This window comes from Metarhizium brunneum, chromosome 6, assembly GCF_013426205.1.
Source record: "Metarhizium brunneum chromosome 6, complete sequence".
Taxonomy (NCBI): domain Eukaryota; kingdom Fungi; phylum Ascomycota; class Sordariomycetes; order Hypocreales; family Clavicipitaceae; genus Metarhizium; species Metarhizium brunneum.
Window position 1 is genome coordinate 2,486,147 of NC_089427.1, and position 23,761 is coordinate 2,509,907.

The window sequence follows — 23,761 nt, forward strand, 5'->3', positions numbered from 1 at the left end:
ACCACTCGTCATTTAAATGACGGTAATGCCCCAAAAGCCAAAACAGAGTCTGGTACACAACTAGGCGACATGCTTGGGAGAAGAATTGTCTGCCGAAATTACAGAAATCCTGGCAACTCTCCTTGGTGGTAGTTCTAACACCATCTTACATCTGCCATGTTGTTTCCAGCGTTCAAAAAAGCATCAATGTCTCCAATACCTTCTGTCTCCAACGCATTCATCAGCTCCAATTGCTGCGAGTGAGTAAGACTGCCTTGTCTCCCAGGCATGAAGCCGTACTGGCCATGGGCATCAAACCCAGTGGCCATGTTCTGCAGCCCACCAAGGCTACCAGTCGGCACCTCGGCAAAATTATTAGGCATTGCGTCGTTGAAGCAGTTGCTACTCATAGGTCCAAAGTTGTACGGCGAAATAAAGGGAGCTGGAGGGGAGAACCAATCAGCAGCGGAAGTGGTGGCCGGCAATGGCCGCTGGGGCACCGATGGCCTTGCCGTGGTGAAGTTGGGCGTTACTTGAGTTGGCTGCCCACTCTGCGGAGGCGAAATGTGGTCTTGCATTGGCACAACACGAGGTGCGGATGAAGCGTCAGATAGAGCTGACGACTGCAATGGCAGATTTTGCGGCGAAAGCGTCGTGTTGGGAGTAGCGGCCGACATGGTGCCAGTCGGGATCGAATCAGGTGGCGTCGGGATCTGCCTCGAGTGGTCTACAGAAGGCGAAGTCGTCTGATTGTGACTCATTACAGACTGGGCAGGATTGTCTTCTGGTGAACCTTCGGGCGGGAAATAAGAGAATCTCCTCCCGTTTGCATCAGTAGCAGGATTGCAGAAAATTGAATTGGATCTAAAAGTCGGCTGAGGTGGCGGGTAGTTCGGATCAAAAGTATATGCATTCATGGACTCTGGCGGTGAATCGAATACAAAACCAAACTGGGGAGGATTCAGGTACGGGAGCTGTTGAGAAGGCCCAGTCTGTACATAACTGTCGGGTGATGACTGTGGCTCGGCGACCGACGATGGACTGGCGAAGGAGAACATTGGATGCTGGCTGTCAGGAGCCCTGTCGTAGCTTTGCAAGCAGGCTTTGGAGATGACGTTGTATAGTTGGGCCGTATAACGAGTGCCGGGCCATCGTTCTGCGCACTTTTCGAGACACGCCAGCGCTCTGGCTACAAGATCCTCCACTTCCTGTCGAGAATGGGCCTGCCGAACTTCTGGGTATGACGTTGACCATAAAAGGGCATTTAAACATGAGGTGAGCATAAGTAGTAGTAGCCAAGTGATGCTGAAGAAGCCGCTGCTCATTTGCTTTTCTGCCAGGTTGATAACAAAGGCAGAGCTCTCAAAACAAATCGTAGCAGCCCGTGCAGAGGGCTGGGGAACTTGCGGCGAAGGTCTGTAGAGAACCACCCGAGTGTGGTGATAGAAGGTGGCACACCTGTTGCATCTGTTAGCACAAACATTACGTGAGAGGTCCAAACATTGATAGGCATAATACCATGAAGGGCCCCATTGAATATGACTGGGCGCAGCGTCCAGCCAAGACTTCATCTTCTTTTCTATACTATCGAACCAGGGATATGAGTCGTTATTTGGTTGGTGTCGCTTTTGTTCATAGAGATTTCTTCGAATTTCCGCCTGTAATTCTCGGCATTGATAGAAGTGAGCAGCGAAAGCCTTTCGTGGACTGGTAGGGCCAGCACTGATTCCATTTGCTGTGATGTGCTCATCATCAACGGTGGAAAATATGGACACATCTACTTTGTCATTTCCTGTTGCAAACCCACTGGGTCGCCCCATGTGATAGGACAACCCAAAGTCCATGACTGCGACAATCCACGCAAGGCGTCTTCGCATATCAATCGTCTGCTCGTCCAAATTATAGCCAGTAGTGATCGTCTGCTCGTCCGTTAAGCCCTCTTGTTGGCAGATGCGAGTCGCAAGGCCAATGACATAGTACACTGGCGTTCTCGTGGGGGTGAGGAGCGAATAATGACCGATCAAAACTAGACACTGCAAAGTCCTGAGATCCTTGGGACGTATCACAGCTTCGGCGTACTGCATGGCTGCTAAGTAGTAGCTGTCTGCTAAGCCGGCATATTGTGAGTCAAATTTTTGAAGGGCAATAGCAATAACCATCCGCAGCACGAAGTTTTTGTACGGGTCTTCGTCACCATTGTACACTGCTTCCATGTCCCTTTCAAAATTCTTCTCATGGAGAACAGGCCAAAATACTTGTGCTAGAAGATGAGTCAAGTTAGTACTTCCTCCAAGTCTATTGTTGTGGCCAGTTCGGAATTGGTAAACCATACATTTTTGAATGAATAGCTCGATAAGTTTGTCCATGGTTGCGCGAGACGGTAGACCGTCGGCAGGGCCCTCGCTGAGCATCGGGTAGCTTTTCTTTCTGCCATTTGGTGGCCCAGTCATTTGTATAGACTGCATCCGAGCTTGGCTTCTAGCCCGTACCTCGGGTATGAGGTCGGATATGCGGTTAGATGCCGTGTATCTCTTAGCCTCCTCCATCAACAGCCTAGTCATAGCAATGCCACTGCTGGGCCCCAAGTATCTAGACGTTTCATCACTTGCTTTGAGACGGATCATGCCTCCAGGTCGAACAATGTCTTCAGTAGTCTTGGGATAATCATTCTCATCATCCGTGTAATGGGCCAACTCGGCCTCGAGCGCCCTAACCCTGTCCTGAAGCTTGATGACATAGTATCGGTTAATTTTCTTGCCTTTGGCAGTATCCAAGTATTCGCATATTGAACCAGACCTCTCGCACGGCAAACATCGTGGCAAAGACGGATCGCAGCGGGTTTTCCGCTATGACATTGTGTTAGTAAGAGTGCATGCTGGCAGGTAGGCAGGTCATACCTGACGACAGCGACAGCAGGCTGTCAATGTGTGGGCAACGCGGTGACCTGAGCCGTCGTCATCGGAAAGATCGTCATTGGACCTTTGTGGTTTCTGGTAATGGGCTGTATATGGTTGATTTGGGCGGGACGGGACAGACCCAAGTCCTTGCCTAAAAATGTGTGCCGGATCCATGATGGGGATCCTTCAAGTTGCTGGCAACCCGCCTGTCTCTAGAGCATGCGCCTTGCCAGAGGTAAATATTGGCGTAGAATGCGCCTGTTCAATCGTGTCGCCCCAACGTATTTGAATAACGACGCCGGGTTGCACAAGAAGCCCTGTGCGACTGGCCGAGTCAAGTCTGCGTACGTCGTGGGGCTCGCCTTGGACCGGGCCGCCGGAAACAGGCTGAGAAGGGCGCAATGTGTACCGAGCTGCCGGCCAGGTTCGCTGTAGTAGTCAGGCTGGTAATATCGTTTTGATGTCAAGGGCAAACTGTCTTAGCAATCCGCAACGAGGCGGTGGAGGAAGCACACCAGTCCAAGGGGTTGCGGAGAGCGGTAAGGTTCATCCGCTGACTTCCAGACAAAGCAAAATTATAGCGGCGGGCTAACAGGTGGCTAAGAGTAGTCTTCAGAGTCGATGACAGCTATATATCCTTGGTGGATCGAGCGGCAAAGGCGGTTGAAAGAAGAAGCAGAAGGTCGGCAGAAGGAGCTGCGACTGCGCAGGCGATGTGCAGAGTGCAGGGTGCAGAGTGCGGAATGAATTCGCGGTTGAGATGTGCTCGCTCGCCTCGAGGATGTGGTCAGCGGTGCTAGGCGGAAAGGAGGGACTGACATGGAGGTTTAGGAGGGTCTTGATGACCAAGAAGAACCGCCCAGCCCCAAGATGTCAGCCCCAGACACGAATGAGCCCAGGGTACCCTCCTACCTCTAGGGACCTGCTTAGGTTCCCAGGTACCTACGTACAACACAGCTGGTTGACTCGCAAACATTGAAGAGGGTCAGCAGCCGGGACGTCTGCACCGACTCGGGCAAGAGCAACCGGAGGCGCATTAGTGGATTGTGCGTGTGCTGATTGGCACGGAATGCGACCGTGCAGGAGAGAAGCCATCCAGCCGTCTACCCGTCAGGTGCAGAAATGGCGTGGGCACTTGAGCACTTGAGCACTTGAGCACGTCAGCTGGACACCGAGTCCTCCTGTGTCAATTGGCAAATAACTACTCCGTACCGAGTTATTACTACTGGGCTCCGATGTCTGTGAAAAGGACGCGAGCTCAACATACTGGGCAGTAGATCCCCAGGTACCTACCCGGGTACGTGGGTGCATTCAATGTTGCCCTATTTGAAACGTGCACATCATGCTTGACCAGACCCTTTATCGCCGACATACTACTACGTACCTAGCCCTTGTAAACGCGTGGATGGCCGTCTGTCGTTCTAGGCCACATGCATATCCATCGGCACAACTTGACCGAAGTCTGCGGGCATTGGCGGGCAGGTCGACGTCGCATCGCTTGGTTGAACGGGCTGCGGACTTGGCAAGCACCAGAAACAATGCCCCATTGATCGTTCCGCTTGTGGACAAAGGCACACGCACTATCGACAGTTGCGAGAGCCATTGGGTCTGGCAGGCAGCATCTAAAAAACTAAAAAATGACAATGATGCGACTCATGTTGAAAACAAGTCCCCCACCACAGCGAGCCTGCGAGTGTCTCGGGAGCACTAAAGCGCCGCAGATCCACACAGCCAGAAGCACCAGGGTCGTCCAACGCTCAAGGTTGACTCGAGTACTATGTTGTTCACATCACTTTCTTGTCCAGACTTCAACAACGAGGCCAAGGCATGTATGTACAGCCGCACAGTAGGCAATCAACGATCGTGAGATTATGCTTTGGGAGGCTGTGCAGTGCATTTTGTCAACCTTGGTTTCCTTGGGAAACAATCCTAAGCCCTGGCTCGTACCTCGATGCGCGGCGCTGCCACGTGCAATGGCGTTTGTCGTCGAGATGCGGGTCGGAGCACCAGAATTCAATCTTCACCAAGAACTACTGCATCCATCCATCCGCAGTCTGCCGCTAGCCTCGCAGTCAACTTATGCAGCCTACCTACTAGATACCTAGGTATGCAGATGTCCCCAAGAGCGCGGAAATCAATGGGCAACAGAAACCTCGCAAAGGCCCGAGCTGTGGCTGGTGGATGAGGAAGTTGCGCGCAAGCCATGAACCCTATAAAGTGGCAAGTTCGTCATGTATCAATATGTCGGCCAATCGCGCCACAGCATAGTCAATCGTCTCGCCGAGTCTCGATGAACGAGGCTCCGCAATTCCGCGGGCCATTGGTGTTGTTGGCTTTCGAAAAGATGGCTGCCTAGAATCTAGTCAGTTGGCTTCCAAGAGCGCGGGAGTACATTATTAATAGCAATACCGACATCTCAATCGTACAATGCGATGGGTGACAGGCGAGATGGGGTGGCATTGATGCAAAGCCGCACCACCCTGGTCAACTACCTAGATGCCTAGTAGTTAGTACCAGGTAGGGAGGATTGCAGAAAGACTCGAAACATGGACCCTCCGGCCTTGGCTTCCGAATCCCCGTCCGCTTGTGCCTGGACCCTCTTGCTGTCATCGAAAACAGCGAGAAGCACGGCACACGTGCATGCAGAATAGCACGGACTGGCGGAGAATGGAGTGTTGGGCGAGAATAAGTTTGAAAAAACGACAGATCTTGTGTCATCCGTCATTCGGTTCCGTGTGCCGTGTTTTGCCCCTGACAGATTAGTACATCGTTCTTTCCCTTTCTCCATCGCTCCTGCCGGGTGCTCCTTCCACCGACGCTGGAGTGGCGCCAACTGCCGCATATTGCATGTCGCATGTCGCATGTCGACGGGTCGTATATCGTGGTAGACAGTTGCTGACATTAGTTCGGAAGGAGATCCAAAGATGCATGTACATACATACACACAAACAATTTCAGAAAAAAATACTGCACGGAGAGAGTGTGTAGGTGGGTGTGGGTGTCGGTGTGTTTTCGGCAGACTACGTATTATGTACGTGCCAGATACAGAACTCTCTCTAGTACAGGCCAAGGCCAACCTTGGCTCGCCCTCTAGAAATGGCATTTCCTTCTCAGTAGTGTTCAGCTTCAATTACGCCTAGACAGCAGCAGCCTCCCGACTACTCTGACTTGAGTAGGTTCTCCATTGTCGACTGTTCTTCTTGGCCAGATATGATACTGACCCCACCAGGGTGGCACTCTTTTTGGCCAAGATGGAATGAAACATGCAACCTGGAGTTGCTATTCCGTCTCCCTTGTCTCGTGATTCTCCGAGTTCTTCGGCTGGCCTTGGCTTGTTGCTCGCACTCCCCGCCGTCGCCGTCGCCGTCGGTTCTCGGCGTTCTCGAGTCGAGTCCAGCCTTGTCTATGAGGAGGGTCGATGGCGTATTGAGGAACTATATGGAGCAATCGTAGCCGGCCAGCGTCTCTCTCGGCTTTTGTTTTGCCCGTTTCGCGTCGCAGCTCTTATTCATGTCGCACGTTGGTGGTGCAAAGAAATCAAAGAAAGCGTCGGGCATTACATATAGTACATACATGGGCACCGCTCATCAAGGAACAAGGAACCAGACTAGACATTTTGCTGGTCCCAGCCCTAGCGTCTCTCCGCCACACTAGTTGGCTCGCCCGGCCGGTGCTGGGGTCAATTTGATCTTATTACCCCAGTTGTCGCGGTCAATGAACATGGTCCGTTTTCCAGTCTCCAGACAACGCCAGAGAGCCTCGACCGGCCCCGCCCGTTGGCCGGTTCTGTGGCTGTCAGTCGTCCTAATGCCATACAGGCCCGGCTGTGGCACATTCCAGCCATCCATGTCCATCCATGTCCATCCCACTCGCAACGACAACCCGTTCACCCTGCTCAGTCAATAGTAAGCCGCTTAGCTCACCATCACCTCCTGCGCGACAGCTCCGCGATACCTCACCACTGCTAGTCCTGTGCTTGCGAGCTTGCTAGACGCTCCTCTACATCGACTTGGCACCTTGTCTTCTTCCCAGAAGCACAGTTATCGGGCCTTTTGCCCGGCTGGCCTCACCCTCCAACGGCGCTCAGTTTTCCGCACCGCAGTTCTTGCGAGGCAATGCGCCATGCCCCGCACTAGCTTCTCGCGAAATCCCTTGTTGAGGGTCTCAAGGCCAGTATCGGCGTGCTCGCGATGTGAGTTGATACAATATGATGAATCCCGCCTAGCAAATTCTGCCCGTTTCCCCAACTGACCTTTATTTGCCTAGGTCGTGCCGCCAAGGTCAAGGTACACATTACTTCCGCCAAATGCTTGCAGGGTTCATCTTTGACAGCTAACCTCTCGTGAACCTCAGTGTGATGGCAAACTACCTGCCTGCACCGCTTGTGAAAAGGCAGGTCGTGATAATGAATGCTCGGCAGCCAATGATCAATTTGCCAGAGGCAAAGAACGGAGGTGTGTCATCAGGGCGACGAATTTTGCCCGTGTCTTGGCTAACCTCTGTGTGAACAGCTATGTCGCCGCTCTTGAACTCCGTATCGAGAAGCTCGAACGACGCTTGGATTATGCAAAATCTCGCAAAGACTCCGTTGGACAGCATGAAGCCGATGGTACTACTAACACCAACCTCACTGAAGCGGAGAGAAGAGATTCCCTAGCGGCTATTCGAGCTGCGATCCATCGCAAGGCGGCGCGTAACCGGGAGGACTTGGACGTCAACTCCCTAGTATCAGACTTTGGTATCCTGTACGAGCTTTACCTAGTAGCGCGCTTCTGTCCCCTTTTCTCCTGTTTCTGTTTGCCCCCCCTCCGGTACCGTTTCTGACAGTATACGTATTTGCAGATCGGTCGATGCCACCACTAGAGATTTTGAGCCTTCTCTGGGCAACATTACTTTTGCAAGGCTTGTCTTGGCGGTTACGACAAAAGACTCACTGCCAGAGCCACCACAATCCATGCTGCCTTCTAGACAGGCCGCCAACACCATCGTGCAGTATTTCATGGCAAACATTTACTCATTGTTTCCGTGTTTCTCTGAGACTGCGCTCTTGACAATATTAGACGACGTATACCGTCAAGACGACCGCGTTATCAGGGACTCTGATTACTGGTTGCTATTTCTGGTACTTGCCATCGGCTCTACCTCTCAAAGTCGCAAGATCAACGATGAGTATTATGTTAGCGGTGTCAATTTTGTTTGCAGAGCCATGTCTTATGCAGATCGAGCGCTTGGGCCGGGATATGTCACTCAGATCCAGTCGCTACTTCTACTAACCATATATTCCATGCTGGATCCTGCTCACTTTGATACATGGCATCTAATAGGGTTCACGTCGAGGGCTGTGGTTGACTTGGGATTGCACCAGGACCCTCCCACATCGTCAGTGTCGGACCGGTCCGCTCTCGATATGCGACGCAAGATATTTTATTGTACCTACGCTCTCGACCGGTCAGTTATTTCCTTGCTCCCCTATTTCGTGTGTGCCATCACATGCTTACTTGAACCAGTGCTATCAGTATGGCCCATGCTCGGAGCTTCTCGTTTGCGGACGAATCTATTAATGTTGCATTCCCTCAAATGTCGATCTTGGGGGATAAGCCGGCCAATTCGAAACTTATATCCGGTCCTCAATCCGCGGACCCGGCCTTGTTACTTTTCCAGCTCCGCCGAGCCCAGTCATATTGGTACCAGGTTCTTTATCAATCAGAGCAGACTCCCTTGCCGAACCCTACCGGGTTTCTTTGGCAGATGTGCCTAGATATGAGAGAATGGCAGGAGTCCCTCCCCAACACATTACCACCTGGAATTCGGCAAATGTTTGAGCAGGAGCTACGTTACAGCTATGTGTACTGCATTGCACCGTCAGCCAGAGCACCTCAAATCACAAACTACATTCGAGTCCTGATATTCGAGTATTCTCTAGAGTATCTCAACAACATGTATGACATTGCATACAGTGGTTTAAACAGCGCATTCTACACATACCATGATGCGTTAAAAGTCTACTTCATGGCCAATCAGCTGCTGGCTGTGCTGCGAGACGCACAGGATTTACTCGTCTTTGGGGCACATGTCCCACCTCCGCCAGCTCCCCCTGGCTCAGCGCCTGCTCCGCCCATACCTCGTCGCCATATGAGACCTGATATTCCCGTGGGCGGCAATCTAAATCTTGATAGAACTATTTGGTGTTTGGAGCGCATCCCCAAGACGTTGCAGCTTTACGGGATGAAGTGGGAAGATGCACTGATGCTGGAGCGGAGCTTTGTTCAATTGTCCAACGGGACGGTGGACCGCCTGAGAAATCTTCGCCAGTTGTCTGGTCACAACCAGTATCAAAACGGAGTCCAATCTATGACTCCTTCAGGAGTAGTTCAACTTCAAGGCCAGCAGGCACCCGCTGGTATGAGATGGGTAGGAGTGGATGCAACTCAGATGATGCACGGAGGACCTCGTCAATAGCCGACATGACCGACCTTTTTTTTTGTTAAATTTGAACAATGATGTATGTTTATGGGCTTTTGACGGGCACATGGCGTTTGTTGCAAAGGAAGAAAAGGATACAATACCCGCACTTGTATGTCCTATTTTGAATACTACTCACGGGCACGGCCGAATCATGTATGCATAAGGTCGCGGCTCTTGATGCTTGTCCATCCCTGGCTATTTCCGTGTTACATTGCGGACTTCCACGTGCTTTGGTTGCTATCAAGAATCGAAAGCTTGGAAATTAAAAAAAAACGGTACTCAGAAATGGCAAAGTGACATGAAAAATGCCCAAAACAAAGCAAAGGCACACGGCTAATATCAACAACAGCATTTATCCAACCACTGCAGCCGCCACCTCGTGACTATTTTGGTTCACGTACTCGACAGAATTTTGTCTCTTGCATTGCCGCCTTCACAAATACTGAGAGTACTAATCATTCGCCTTGGGAGCAAGTATATATCCAGAGGAACGTGTAAAATCGGAGCTGTTTAAAAAAGGTAGGTGTCTTTGTTACAAGGGGTTTTGAAGATATCGACTTGGTAGAGGCAGCATGTAGTTGGGAACATGATAGATTCCGTCGTTTTGCAGTATGAATATCCCTGGCTTTGAGCATCATCTATGCCAGAGCAGGGCAGCGTCTCGGTCAGCAATGAGTACACTATTCGCCAGAAATGACGTCGACCCAGATGTTTTTCTGAACAGACGCACTTTGCACTGTTTGGAGTGCATTGTGTCGATGGGTAGAGACACTGCAGATGATGCCAGAATATCTCAAGGAGGATGGCTTCCAAAACACACGATATTCAGGATGGAAGAGAAACGGCATGCCGCCAATGCTTATTGATTTACCGGCAATATTGATACGCCTAACATCCTGGTCTACTCTACACGGAGCTTTTTCCCATTCGCCCTCCAACAAATCACCCAAGATTTCTCAGATGGAGTAAAAAGACTAGAATCAACAAAGGTCTCTCACCCATGCCCCCTTTCGATCCCTCCCTTCCTTTCACAAAGGTAGCACCGAGGCAAAATAAAAAAAAAAGATATATATCAAAAGCAGCATGAAAGAACATTCCCTGTACGCCCCTTCCCCCAACGAATTGTGAATACCCTTCTTGTCAAAATCATAGCCGTACTGAACGTCCTTCTTGTATGCCAGACTCCACGGCTCGAGCAATCAGAGGGCCAAGGCTACGGTCTCCGCTTGTGATGGGAAGTGTCTGCAACCAATCTGTCGAGTTGGACGGCAAGCGCCCTCGACTAGAGTACAAGCGTGATTCGGACTGGGGTGAGCCCGTCGAGATTTGCCCAGAGCACCGCTCAGGCGTGGCTTTGTCCGCCTTGTCCCTGCCGCTTTGCGTGACGGAGGACCCCTAGGCCGCTCGAGGATCTTGCATGTGCAGGTTTTTGGTTTGGCGAGGGAGCTTGCGATCACGCTCATATGAATACCCACAGTTTGCACATAGAGACTAGCATGTCCGTTAGCACCAGGCGTCATCAGGGGACGGGGGAAGAGGACGGGGGAAGAGGACGCGATCGACTGGAAAAACATTCGACTTACCTTGGGGCCGGCAGGACCATCGCGAACTGCCCATACACTGGTTCCCCATACTCGACAGTGTGTGCACCTCCATGTGTGTCTCTCGACGTCTGTCAATGCGCCTCCACCGCCGTAGCCACCGACATCTGGGGTTCCACGACCTCCAGGCGTTCCGCTGCGGTTCAGCGGGCTGAGACTTCTAAACCGTCGCTTCTTCTTCGATCGTTCGCCTCTGCCCATCCTCTCCTCCTCCACTTCCGCAGGGGCGCCGAAAGGCGTGCCTCCCAGCATGCCGGCTGTCGAGCTAAATCGCGCCGTCTCACGACGCAATCGCCGGGCTTCTCGTTCCCGTTCGCCTTCTCGTTTTTCTATTTCCTCCTTGCTCAGGAATTCAACCTTGGGCTCCCAATCATCCGCCAAATGGTCCGGATCATACCTCCACCCTGCTTCCGTCCCCAAAGCCGCATCGTTGGGCAAGTCTTGTTGTAGTCCACCCCAGCCAGCAACCAAGCCACCGGCTTCGCAAGCCTCCTTCTTCAGCCGTAGAACGGCTTCATAGATTGCGTGGGTCATTGCCGGTATCCATTCGCCTGTTAATCCCAGATCTGCACAAGTCATCTTTGCAAACGCCTCGGCTGTGCCAGGAGGATGAAGTAGTGACCACTCGAACTTGTCTGTATACAACATAGATGACAGGTTGAGGCTTAAATTGATGATGCAACGGTAGGTATCATCGGGGTTATAGTCGTCAGAGTCCGGCAGGATCGGTGTAGCTTCCGCCGTGACATTTGGTGCTGCAGTCTGCGACGGGGTTGCTACGCCGGCGCCACCTCGAGCAGGAGTATCTGGCCGTGAAAGTGCTCTGGCAATCGAAGCCGGCGAGTCTTCTCTCGACTTCATCATCAGGCTCGGCCTCGGTGTTCCAACAGCCGTCCCATTGGCACCACCTGTGGCCGCCGGCGCCGGCACCGCTGCCGGTGTATTTTGTTCCGTGTGGAACAATGGATGAAGCGCAACGCCTGCATATTCCTCAAGCTGAGTTCTAATTTGTTTGCTAATCTCCGCAACCACCACGCCGCGGTTAGGCAGGTCCAGGTCCTGGGCGAGAGTCTGCGCAAACTGGTCAGTAGTAATGAGTGTTTCGTGCAGATTCCAGCAAAATATGTCTCTAAGCTTGTACGGCACTGTCATCTCACCGGGTCGATATTGAGGAAGAGAGCTATCGACTGCAACGGTATTTGGGATAGGAAAGGCCGCAGCAGGGACAAACGCCGGTATATCGAGATCGATTCGTATAGGAATCAGGGTGAGGGGAAGGCTTGCTTGCGCAGCATTCTGTTGGTCGCTCTTTAGTGCTCGGTTCTTGCCCATCCAGTCGCGCCAGATGCCTTGAACTTCCACGGGCTCCTTGGTGTCTTTGCCAGCCTTCTCAGCCAAATCTTGTCTGGATGCAGAATCTTCCTTGCGCAGACTCCTTAGGCCAGTCGGTCGACGGCGGGTGTCGTCACTATCTTCTTCCAAGTCATCGTAACCATCCTCGGCGTAGTTTATGATGGTGGTGCCTCGCTTCGTCGTTCTCGAGAGGGGTCCCGAGGGCGCACTGGGCAGCACTGGCGTCAGGAGAGAGTTGTTGTAAGCGCGCAGGCGAGGCGCATAAGATGATTGAAAAGCCTGAGGCCTTGATCGTTCCATGATGTGCAGTAGACGACCGTATCGGTCAGGTCATGCTGGCGCAAGGGAGCAGCTGTGGTGAAGCGATCGCAACGCGCAGCAGGGGGGGCTGGGGCAAACCCCGTGTCCGCAATTGACTGCAAAAGCGCGGCCCTGGCAATCAGCTATCTAGCGGTCGTTCCGGAATGATACTGATGGATATCGCAGTTGGGATGGTGGTGGCGTGGATGGATTGGACGAGGTTCGATGGTGGTTGAAGCTTTCACAGTCGCGACTTGTACATCCATCGCTTTGTCAATCGCGTTGTTGGCCAAAAATTTCGGCATATTCCGTTTCGCAAACAAGGAATGTGGCGGTGCGCCAAGGTAGATGTGCACTAGCCACACCCATCTTTCGTTCTCGACAGCGCCATTTGCCGCACGTCTTCTCCTTCAGCCATCTTACTGTACATAACTGTAACTGGAGAAGTACACATGAGAGGCCAAATTTGATTTGTTTTCCGCGACTTAGAAGGGGAAAAAAAAACAAGCTGACTGATAGAGCCAGTTTGCGTTTCATACACATAGTCTACCCGAGGAGCGACGCCAAGAGCAGGCATAGCAACAAACACAACACACTCTGGCTTGAGCAAGAACTGCTTTGCTTAGTATATCTAATGACTCTACTCCATTTAGATGGAGTAATTTACAACCAATAGATGCACCATTTTAGACCGTCCAGCACAATTCGGTTTTGCTGCAGCAAACCGAAGTAGCAGTACCATCAAGTACATGACATGTATTGGCTGACAACATAATTTGGTCCAACTAAAAGGGATTGTCATCTCCATAAAGCTTCTGAAACATTTCGGCGCAAATTTTTCAAATAATAATAATAAGTCGTCCCCTTAATGCATGATATTTTGGTCTTTTGCGCAAAGAGACGGCCTGATGTGACTGGGACTGCAGCTGTACCTAAAACGGCTTCTGACCGACACTAAGCCTGTCAGCGAGAACTACACGCAACATCTATCCGATCTGTGGTTTACTCACATATTCCCTTCTGGAGCGAATCGGCAAACATCGAAGAACTTGTAGGGCTCAGAGATGCTGTAAGCTCGAGCACAGCCAATCCGGGTGGTGGAAGACCACATACACTGGGCTACTCAGAAAATCAGCTTGTTCCCGAACGACATCGCTAGTGCAAAAGGAGGGCCTGTACTTACACCAATGAAGCCACGGCTCTTTTCCAGTAGTTATCGGTTGGCCGGTATATAAACGCTCTTGCGATAACCAGGCACGCATTGCCGCTACAATAGGGCTGTCATAATCCGCGTCGCACTGTCCGGCTGATTGCTCGTACAGGTTTTCTCCCTGGTTCGGTCGATATGACACTGGGGAATGTTCAAAGGGCTGCATCCCGCTTCCCATTTGATTTGCCCAAAATTGAGCATAAGCCTCCAGGTTGGCGTCCCATGAAAGAGGTTGGAGGCCTTTGCCTTGACGAGCCTGATTTACAAGTGTCAGGGCCATGCTCGGATCATTGCTTCCGGCTATGGCAAGGCCCCTCTGGGCCAGAAGGCAGGAAATAAGTGAACCAACGAAGTTCTTCATAGTTGCAGCCTGTCCAGGGACTTGGCCAGGATGTGACGCTCTACAGTGGGTGTAGATTGATTTGGAGAGGATACCGGGCGTTGTAGTTTGTGTTCAAAGTTGAATTTGCATAACCCAAGGCAAGAATTTCCTGTCTTGCAGACCAAGGAGAGATTCTTCATAGTATTTCTCAAATGGCAGGCGCCATGGATATTTTTGCCGGATTCCGAGCATACTGGTCAGGAACGACACACACGGAATCACATCAGGCAAGAGCTCCGCTCAGTTGCGAGATCAGTTGCCCGTATTCGGTATCTCAGCACAAATTTAGAATGAGAAGACATCGAACTTGGCGTATACGTTGCTTGGGTTGTTTGGATCTAAAACCGATATTACGTACGGAGTACATGCGAGAATATCCTGCGATATTGCAACCCATGCTTCAAGCCTCCAGCCCAGCTCCAGTGGCCCACCAACTGTCGCCCCAGGTGTCTCGCGTGGACCCGCCCGACTTATGACGTGCCCTTGGTTTCTCGAACTCTCGACCGCAAAACTTCAACTTCCCCCAACCAAGCTCTTCAGAAATTTCGACAACCACTGGCAATTACCGCCCTCTTTGCTTTCAACCACGCCACCAAGCATCCGTAACATCACATACTATGGCATCAAGAGCAACACCGTTACTCTCATTCACTTTGCGGCAACTGCGCCCTCAACGGCTTCGCGCAATCCCCTTGCAACAGTCGACCTTCCGCTCTGCAAAGCCCTTCTCCCCCATCGTCATCCGAGCAGCACACTCGATTCCCCGCCCACCCAAGAAACCAGTATACTTGAACCCCGAAGCCGAAGCGCAAGCAAACGAATCCAGCGAGGCGCCCGCAAGCGAAGGAGAACGCCCAGAGGTCAATCCTGCATACTACCAGCTGTCGTTTACTTGTGTGCCATGCGGTCATCGCAGCCACCATAATGTCTCGAAGCAAGGGTATCACACGGGCTCGGTCCTTATCACTTGCCCTAGTTGTCGAAATCGACATGTCATCAGCGACCATTTAAATATCTTTGGAGAGAGGAAGGTGACAGTCGAGGACTTGATGCGAGAACAGGGAAGACTGGTCAAGAGAGGCAGTCTAGGTGAGGATGGGGATATTGAATTTTGGCCCGAAGAGACAAGTGGTCAGACAGAAACAGCGAAGGAGTGATCAGTCTGCCATTGCATACAGGTGGGTAGCTACCATACCATTGTACGATTAGTGGCATTGTACTGAACTGGCGTCGGCGTTTTAATAAAGATACCCTTCTCATGAAATGCTGGGAGAAATATAGAAGAGGAAAAATGAACGGCCCGATTGGCCAAGATATTGACGCTCTAGTGTTCATCTAAAATAATACTGTATCATGACATGAAATGAACCGGTTTTTAAAACACCGTATATGCACATGAAAAATTCTTGTAAAACGCCATGCCAATGCCCTAAAACTACCAGCTCTTGAATGATTGCCTCGCCTGCTTTTGTTCCCTTGATCGTACTTTCCTCCTCTCCTTATTCTTCTCGAACTTCTTTCTCTTGTCTCGTCCATACTTCTCCGGTTGCGTAATTGCTTCAATCTTTCTCTTGCTCGATCGCTGCTGTCTTCTTGCCTTTACTTCTTCCCTGATTTCCATAAGAACCTTGCTGTACTCTGCAGTGCCAAACTTCTTTTGGAGGGAGTCCATCATAATTTGAGCTCTGGTCTTGACCCCTTCAAGCTTAGTCTTGAATACTTCATCATTACTAAAAGGGGCAGGAATGGAGCGATCAGTCAACTGTTGCAGAGGCACAAGCACAGTCTTGAGCGGAGGTCGGCCGGGAGTGCTGAGTACACGTCGGCAGACAGTCTCCAAGATTTCCATGGCAGCGACTTTCGAGTTAATCGCCAATGATCTGGGAGGAATTTCTCTTCGGAGAATATGTGATAGTCTCCAGAAGAGATAGCCAACACCTTCCCGTTGTCCTGAGACTGCCTCGTCTTCATCTTGCTCCTCATCCTCGTCTTCTTCAACGTCTGTTTCGACAGTCGTTGAGACGGGGAGACAGGTTCCAAGGAAGACAATTACCTGCACCAGCTCCGAGGCAAGATCCTCATCAATATCGTTGCTGTTCAGGGAGCCAAGTGCGAGCCGCGTAAAATTGTACATGTCTTCGAGATGGAGTGTGAGACCGTACGACCCATCAATAGCCTCTCCGATGAAGGCTTCAGTGCGCTGTCTGGCGAAATCGGCAAGGTAAGAATTTACTGATCTCACCGCCGCTAGCTTCACAGATGGCTCAGGATGACGGAGATATCGAGCAACGTCTCTCCATAGTTCTTCCCTTTTTGCGGACAGCGCCTCCTCACTCATACACCCGCCAAACAGGCGAGCAACACCGAGTGTCGTCTCGATTAGCTGGCTATTAGTGTTCTTGATGTCTTCCGCCTTCAAAATAGCTGCAGATCTGTTCAAAACTAGTCTGCAATCCTTCTTGTTATTTTGAGCATCGCCATACGATTCAAAGTAGTAGCCAAAGATTTGCAAAGCCAGTTTCTGCACAGCCGGATTATCTTCCTTATCAAGCCATGTTCGTAGGAGTCCGAGGATATGCTGGATTCTTTCCTTATCAGCCTTCTGGAATATCTCCTTCATCAGCTCCCCTGCTGACAGTCGACATTTCTCGCTATCGTCATTGGCAAGAACAAAGAATAGCGGCAGGAAACATGTGCCCACTATTTCTTGAACAAAGTCATTAGAAGACTTCATGAGCAAGAGATGCACGATTTCCATAACTGACAAGCGACCGCCCTCTCGATCATACTTCAAATTGGCTACAATGAAGTTCAGCTGCTTAGCCCAACGAGCCTTCTTTTGGGGGTATTCCCTGATAAATTGGAAGAAGGCACCACGAGCTAGATCCCTCGTGTCTTTGTCATCGTTCGTAATCATAACCGTACCCACATAGTCCAAAGTATCATAAACTGTAGCCGTCTCAATCTTACGAACCATAACAGATCGCAAAAAGTTAAAGGTAACATGTCGATAAAGAGGTTCTGTAAAATCATCCTTGAGTTTTCCAAGGAGCATATCAACCGCAGCGTCCTTGACCACGACCTCCTTGCGATCACGTAGTAATACAGCCAAAAGTTTGACAGCTGCTTGGGATATTTCTGTCGTCGTGGACGTTGACTGCGATATGCTCTTGAAAACTTCCTTCACCGCAACCCGGTAGATGCCGGTGCCATCTTCGGAGTTGAATGGGACCTTTACAAGTGTTGCCAGAAGACGAAATGCGGAGATCTTCACTTCATCCTCCCCATCAATGATAGCATCTCCGATGATAGGAAGGAATCCTGCAACATTTTCCGGGGTTCGCAGGTCTTCATGCTTCTTGAACATGGATCGCAAAGTGTCGAAAGCGAAGCGCACCAGCTTATAAGTGTGCTTCGTCGTGCTACCGCGCTCGCCACTCCTTTTTGCTCCCTTCTGAACAAGATACTTTCTCACCCTAGGATCCATCCTTGGGGCTTCTTCTGGTTTCTGGCTTCGATATGTGTCTTGAATGATCTCGTAGCAGAAAACCAGAGTATTCCGAGAGCCAGCGTCAGGGTTTTGGAGAAGGCCAGAGCCGATGCGGCCCATCAAAGCATCGATTTTGCGCACCAGTTTTAAGTCAACCTTTTGCAGCAGAAGAGCCTGTAGCGGCTTAACTAGATCAATGAGGTGGCGAATAGACGCGTTCTTAGCCACCAGTTCCATGGAGTCTTGACTCTTGCTGCTCTTGATCTCCTTCATTTGTGTCGTGTAGCCTTCGGCGTCCTTCTCTTGGCCGATGACGCCAAAAATATCATCCATAATAACGGTAACAATGGAAGGAAGGCAGTGATCCAGGTCACCAGTCGCAAAAGTAGGTATTGTGGCAACCAGGATAGAATGCATCGTATATGAGAGAACATGCAACTGGTAACCTTTCGTAAGGGCTCCACGTAGTTCTTTGAGAATGAAGCCGAAGAAAGAGGATCCGAGAACAACCGCAATATTGACCAAAGTGTCCCGTGCCATTTCACGAGCTTCCCAGGCTTTACTTCGGAGAATATGGCATATGTCGGTGAGAACTCCAGCCAGCTTCTGCTCCATCTGCTCCGGAGGCAGCAGTTTCAATAGTTTTACGACCACAACGCCGACAGGCACACGGTAGCTAACTTCAGACTCGTCCTTCTCGTGCAGGTGCTTGATCAAAGGTGGTAGGATATAGTCAAGTACGTCAACGGACAGTTTAGTAATAGTTGGGACAGTGGCCTGGAGTCTCAAGCAAGTCGCCTTCACCTCGTCTCCATCCACATCCGTGCCATCATTTTTGTTCTTCTCCGATGACAGAACGAGGGCGTCCACAAATTTTCCTAGGAGTCGGATGGTGCTCTTCTGCATCTCTGGTCTTGATTCGATGTAGCTAATATATCGATAGAGAGTCATTCGGTAATGGTTCCAATTCAAAGACAGCGCCAGATTACCAATCGTAGTCGTAGCCTGCGCTCCAAGTCCGTGATCATCACTACCATACTCACGTCCGTAGATGAAGTGCTCCAGTAAAGGGATGAAAAATTGGCTCAGGTTCGGACTGCCCATTTGCTTCACGGTGTTCGCTGTTTCAAGAGTTCGTAGAGCCTCTAACTGTCTCGAAGTAGCAGGACTCAAAATATTGAAGAAGAAAGACGGTTCGGATGAATCTTCATTGCGTTCGGTCAGAAGCCCGCTTAGATCGGCAACGGGTTCCCACCCGGGCATTACGGTAATGATGTAGCCCATGACACGCAAGTATTCTCTGCGTACAGTGCCTGATTGCTCTCTTGAGCCAGCGTATAATGCAGGCAGAAGAACTGTACGCATCTGATTATCAAAGGTGGGCTTCACCTCATCTGGCTGACAGTTTGCCACATCCTGGATATAGCGTCGCATACCATCTGCAGAATTTGACGACAAAACACCAAATTCTTCATCCATGCGAATAAAAAAGATGAGATTATGAATAACGGGAAGCCATTGCTTGGGACTCCAGGGAACATCATGAACCATAGAAATAGCGTTGAAAGCAGCAAGACGACGGTCATAATCCGGTTCATCAATTCGACCCTCCTTGAAAGTGTTCAGTTCGTTGCAGAGACTGGCTATTTCTGCGACTTCGGAATCCTGTTGGGAAATCGCCAACATAGCTCTGGAAAGAGAATGGCGGTTCTCCCTATCTTTGAAGTAACTGAACAAGGACGAAAGAGTGTTGTAAACATCTGACAATAAGGCCTGGTCCTTGGCTGCGTCATGCAATGCCACAAAACGTTCAACGATGAGCAAAATTCGACCTTTCGTCCTTGGATTAACTCGGCGAGGGGGTTGCTGCAAGAGGAAGCTACACATGCGAATGACGGTTTGAGTATTATCCAAGTCCTGCAAAACCGGCGCGAGAGCCAAGACGGTCTCTACAGAAGCCTCTAGGAGAGCATTGCTGATACCACCGGTATGCAAGACGACTGTGATCTTTGACAGAATTTCCGTAGCGTTGGCTTCCAGGAGGTCAGCCTTAATAATCTCATTGAACTCAGATTCCTGGGCTGGTGCCAAGGCAAGTTTGACTAGATTTTGGAGAATTGTAAGCACAAATATCTTCACCTCATCTTTTGTCTTTTCCTTGGATATGCAGTCAACCAAGTTTGGCAGCACACCCTGCGGTAGAACCTCGCCATGTGGACCAAGGAACATGGCCGCCTTTGGCAGAGCTGACCAAGTAGAAAGCAAGTGAAGCATGCCAGAAACGCCTTGCGTCGTCTCAACTGGGAGCAGATCAAGCCTGGGCGCCACAACCTCCTCGATTATCAGTTCTTGGTAAGGATCCCATTGAAACTTTTGTGCATTTTGAAAGAGTGCTGTTAGGCACTTGATACCCATGGACCTTGCCGATTTGAGTAATGACAAGTCGCTGACCTTCTCATCAAGTTCTTCGTCCCTGGCATCATCGTCTCCAGACGTGCCACGTAGCTGTCTTGAAGAATAAACAAGACAGTACAAGACCGCATTGACAAGGGTATTCGTGTATGGTTCGACATTAGCCCCCAGTTCAGAAATAAGAGATGAGATCATGTTTAAAAAGCCAACTTGTTTCCGGGTCGTGATAATAGGTTCGCTGAACAGCTTCTTTCGCTGGGCCTTTGTCACCGTAACTTGAACATGCTTCAACTTGCCTGCGGCAATTTCAAGAAAACTTCCCATGTCTTCAACCGAAAGGTTTCGCAGTACAGCAAGTCGAGTGGCCTGCAGCCCATTCCTCCCACTGGCAGCACCCTTCTTGGCAATGGTTCGGCCATAGAGGAGGCGAAGCAGCACTGGCATTAGCTCGGATCGGTGCTCCGGTTTGATAACATCCTCCCCCTGGAGAAATACTGCAAGCTCGTTCTTGAATCGGGCTTCATCAAGAAGGTACTCCAGGTTCTCCTGGTATGCCTTGACACCATCTTGTTTCCAGCTCAAAATAGCTTTAAGAGCCAGCTTCTGTACTTCGACGTCGCCATTCTCCATAAGCAACAGCAGTGCTTCGTAAACTTTTTCATGTTGATAGAGCACTTTTGGATTGATGAACTGTGCAAAAACGCCCAGAAGAGCCTTGCGGTCAGCCAGAGACCAAGTCGATGCTTGAGCACGTGCAGCTTCACTACCATCGGCTTCATCTTCTTCTATTGCCCAGCACAGGAAGTGAGGGACAAGCTGCCGGGACCGTTTTTCGGCAACAGCTGGAGCAGCATTGAAGACTTTGAGAGCTCTCGATCTTGCAGTAGGCGGCGTGTGCTCAGCTAAATGTTGTTTCTCATCGAAATTTTTGAGAAGCGAATCGTCTGCCTTCTCGGTCAGGTCTTGTATTACGTTGGCCAATTGTTCCAGTCTCCCCAGAGCAGTGCATTCGAAATCCGTGTAGAATCTCCGATCTCCACCAGCACTGTCGGGATTAGGCGGTGTCCATCTTGTGGATGGCCGGTTAATCCACTGAAATGCGATAGCAGAAACAGCTTCTTCTCCTATACTAGACTGAGTGAGGTATTTCAGGTTCTCCACCGCTTCGTCCCATACAGGGGACAGCTTCACAGTCAATAGACCAAATATGAATCTTGGGATTCCGTCCCGCAGCCAGGTTGACGCATCGATGGCGTTGTAGTGCAGCCCAATTTTCCGCAGGTGCATTGCGATAGTTCTGGTGTTCTCATGACTCAACGGCATCTGTTCAATTTGCAGCATGGTTTCCACGCAGTTCGTCAATGCCTCGGTTTCGCTCATCCGCTTCAGCAGCTCCAGGGACGCTAATCGGATTTCGTGAGAAGGTGAGCTGAGGTTTTCCACCAAAGATACAACCATAGGGTCTTCTTCTGATGTTGGACTGTCGCCACCTGTTATCTCCATCTTATCAGAGGTTGCAGGAGCACCCGTTTGATGAGCCTTCTCGTAAGCCAGATATGCTTGCAGAAACCCGACCGAGCGTGCAAATCTCGGCACTGCTGCACGAAGTAACGGGCTCAAAGAGGTGTCAATTGATCCAGCAGCCTTGCTCATGCGCAAATAAGCATGAAATCCTTGGCTAACGATAAAATGAACCTCATCAGAGGCCAAGGATGAGGATGGTCGAAGAGCCAGTTTCAGCTTTCTTGATAACAACTCGGCAATTCGGGCATTCGTAGACGGGTGTACGGCGGTAAGCTCAAGAAGCTGCAGCAAACCAGCGTATTTTGGTAAACACCGATCCCGCCACTCTTGAGGGTCTTTGTTGTACGGTCCACGCTCAGGAAAGGGCGAGATTTCTAGGCGCTCGAACTTTGACACAATTTGGTCCTGCCAGGCTTGTGGCAATCTGCAACAATCCTTCTCGCCTAGCGGTGGGAAAGCCCATATTTTGATCATCTTTGGAAGCAAGACGCAAAGGACATCCTCGTTTTTCCCTTGCGACCAGTGACCAGCAACAAACCTGTAATGTTGTTAGTTAAGTTCGAATTATGTCGGACTACTACTCACCTCTGAAACTCAGATCGGAAAAGGCTACCAAAGCGGCTAGTGTCAAGATCGCAAAAATATGCGCAGAAAGGAATGAACCATCGCATAAAGGGTTCTTTCGTGAGTGTTTGGTTGAGAGTTGCGATATGGGGTATCAAGGCGTCCATAGGTGCATGGTGCCAAACGATGGCGACTTTGATCATGATGGAGTTCCACAAGATATCAACTTGATCCGGTCTTATCTCCTTGGATTCTTTGCCCGTCATGCTCAGAATGTCGGTGAAATCTCGAAGAAGCCCATCCCAATTGCTGATACGAGACCCTCGTCTAACTCCAGCTAAAACACCGAGAATCTTGATATATGGCACGGCCTTCCACTGTACCTGGGCTCCTTCCACAAGCTCCTTCTTAGATCTAAGCTTTGTGAATATCTCTTCCAAAAACTCGCTCATGGTGTCTGCCCTCCCGTGGTGCAGAACGCTGGTCAAGACTCCACATATGACATCCGACCAAATATTCTCTCGAGACAGCGTACATTCGTTCTCTGGAATTGCGTCAATGAGGGCCGATACAATGGCACCTCCAGTAGAATGAATCATGCCATCAGTTCCTTTGATAGCCTCAGCAAACATGGTCATCACACCATCATTGTACAGGGTAAATTGATGCGTTTCAGCCGCGCCAATGAGATCGTTTCTGACATGCTCAACAAAAGACTTGAGGGCCATCTCTCTGTGAGAAGGCGCAGCCGCCTTCTTCACGAGAAAGCTCATTGCTTCAGCGGCGAAGCGAGCAATGTACTGAGGGTGTCGTGATCGTCCGAGCAATGGCGCCATAAGATCGTACGTTGGTCGTAAGTCGGGAATGAGAAGCTTCGAGAGATACTTAAACAAGAATGCCATAGCACCAAAGGTCCATTCAATAACCTCTACAGGCTGAGTCTTGCCAGCAATGTCCAGCAACAAATTTATGCTCTGCAAATAGTGCTTCTCGAATCGTACACCCAAATCATGCGCAAAGGCAGTCATGAGGTCTAAAAGAGGCTCCAATGCATCTTTGTCACCAAGAGAAATATATTGGGCGAGATATCCCATGATCTTATCTTCAAAGTGCAGAATCTGCGGCAAGCTTTCTGATAGTGGCAGCACATCTCGCCTGAAAAAGCAGAATGGTTTTGAGATATTCAGTTCGCTCCACTTTTGCAGTCCATTGTGAAAGTACGATGTGGCCGTCGACAGGTCTTCGTTTTCGAGATCATGCCGTCTAACTTTTCGCAGCGGTTGAAGGGAATTAAACTTTGAGATTTTCGTGGAGAAGGACTCCCATCTGTGATTTTTTTGATGGGGTGTTGAGTATTTGTTTTTCCGCACTTTTTCGATGCGTCCAGATGATTTGGACGGCATTTTGGCGGTATGCGCTGCCGACTGCAATAACAGACGGGGAAAATTGCAAGTCAATATGAAGGCGGAATCTCCAAGTCAAAGACAGTCCCCCGCCAGTAGTAGTACTTCCCGTAATTTTTTTTTGATCGGTTGATATGCGGGAAAACCGATAAGCATTATGGTGGATCTATAAATGACCCAC

General features: G+C 50.3%; 4 protein-coding genes across 4 annotated transcripts; 1 reads left to right on the forward strand and 3 right to left on the reverse strand.

The window, feature by feature from the left end:
• Positions 1–134: 134 nt before the first annotated feature.
• Positions 135–3,050, reverse strand: acu-15_2 (Transcriptional activator protein acu-15; the record flags this gene model as incomplete). The annotated part of the gene is made up of 4 exons (XM_014690763.1): positions 135–1,437; positions 1,498–2,239; positions 2,312–2,825; positions 2,877–3,050. 4 exons carry the CDS (start codon positions 3,048–3,050, stop codon positions 135–137), a joined length of 2,733 nt encoding a protein of 910 aa, XP_014546249.1.
• A 3,948-nt stretch (positions 3,051–6,998) lies between these two features.
• Positions 6,999–9,335, forward strand: uaY_3 (Positive regulator of purine utilization; the record flags this gene model as incomplete). The annotated part of the gene is made up of 6 exons (XM_014690762.1): positions 6,999–7,068; positions 7,143–7,162; positions 7,230–7,330; positions 7,388–7,621; positions 7,719–8,324; positions 8,384–9,335. 6 exons carry the CDS (start codon positions 6,999–7,001, stop codon positions 9,333–9,335), a joined length of 1,983 nt encoding a protein of 660 aa, XP_014546248.1.
• A 1,401-nt stretch (positions 9,336–10,736) lies between these two features.
• On the reverse strand, positions 10,737–12,595 carry sfh1 (Chromatin structure-remodeling complex subunit sfh1; the record flags this gene model as incomplete). The annotated part of the gene is made up of 2 exons (XM_014690761.1): positions 10,737–10,832; positions 10,925–12,595. 2 exons carry the CDS (start codon positions 12,593–12,595, stop codon positions 10,737–10,739), a joined length of 1,767 nt encoding a protein of 588 aa, XP_014546247.1.
• A 3,027-nt stretch (positions 12,596–15,622) lies between these two features.
• Positions 15,623–23,580, reverse strand: utp20 (U3 small nucleolar RNA-associated protein 20; the record flags this gene model as incomplete). The annotated part of the gene is made up of 2 exons (XM_014690758.1): positions 15,623–22,151; positions 22,199–23,580. 2 exons carry the CDS (start codon positions 23,578–23,580, stop codon positions 15,623–15,625), a joined length of 7,911 nt encoding a protein of 2,636 aa, XP_014546244.1.
• Between the last annotated feature and the right edge of the window lie 181 nt (positions 23,581–23,761).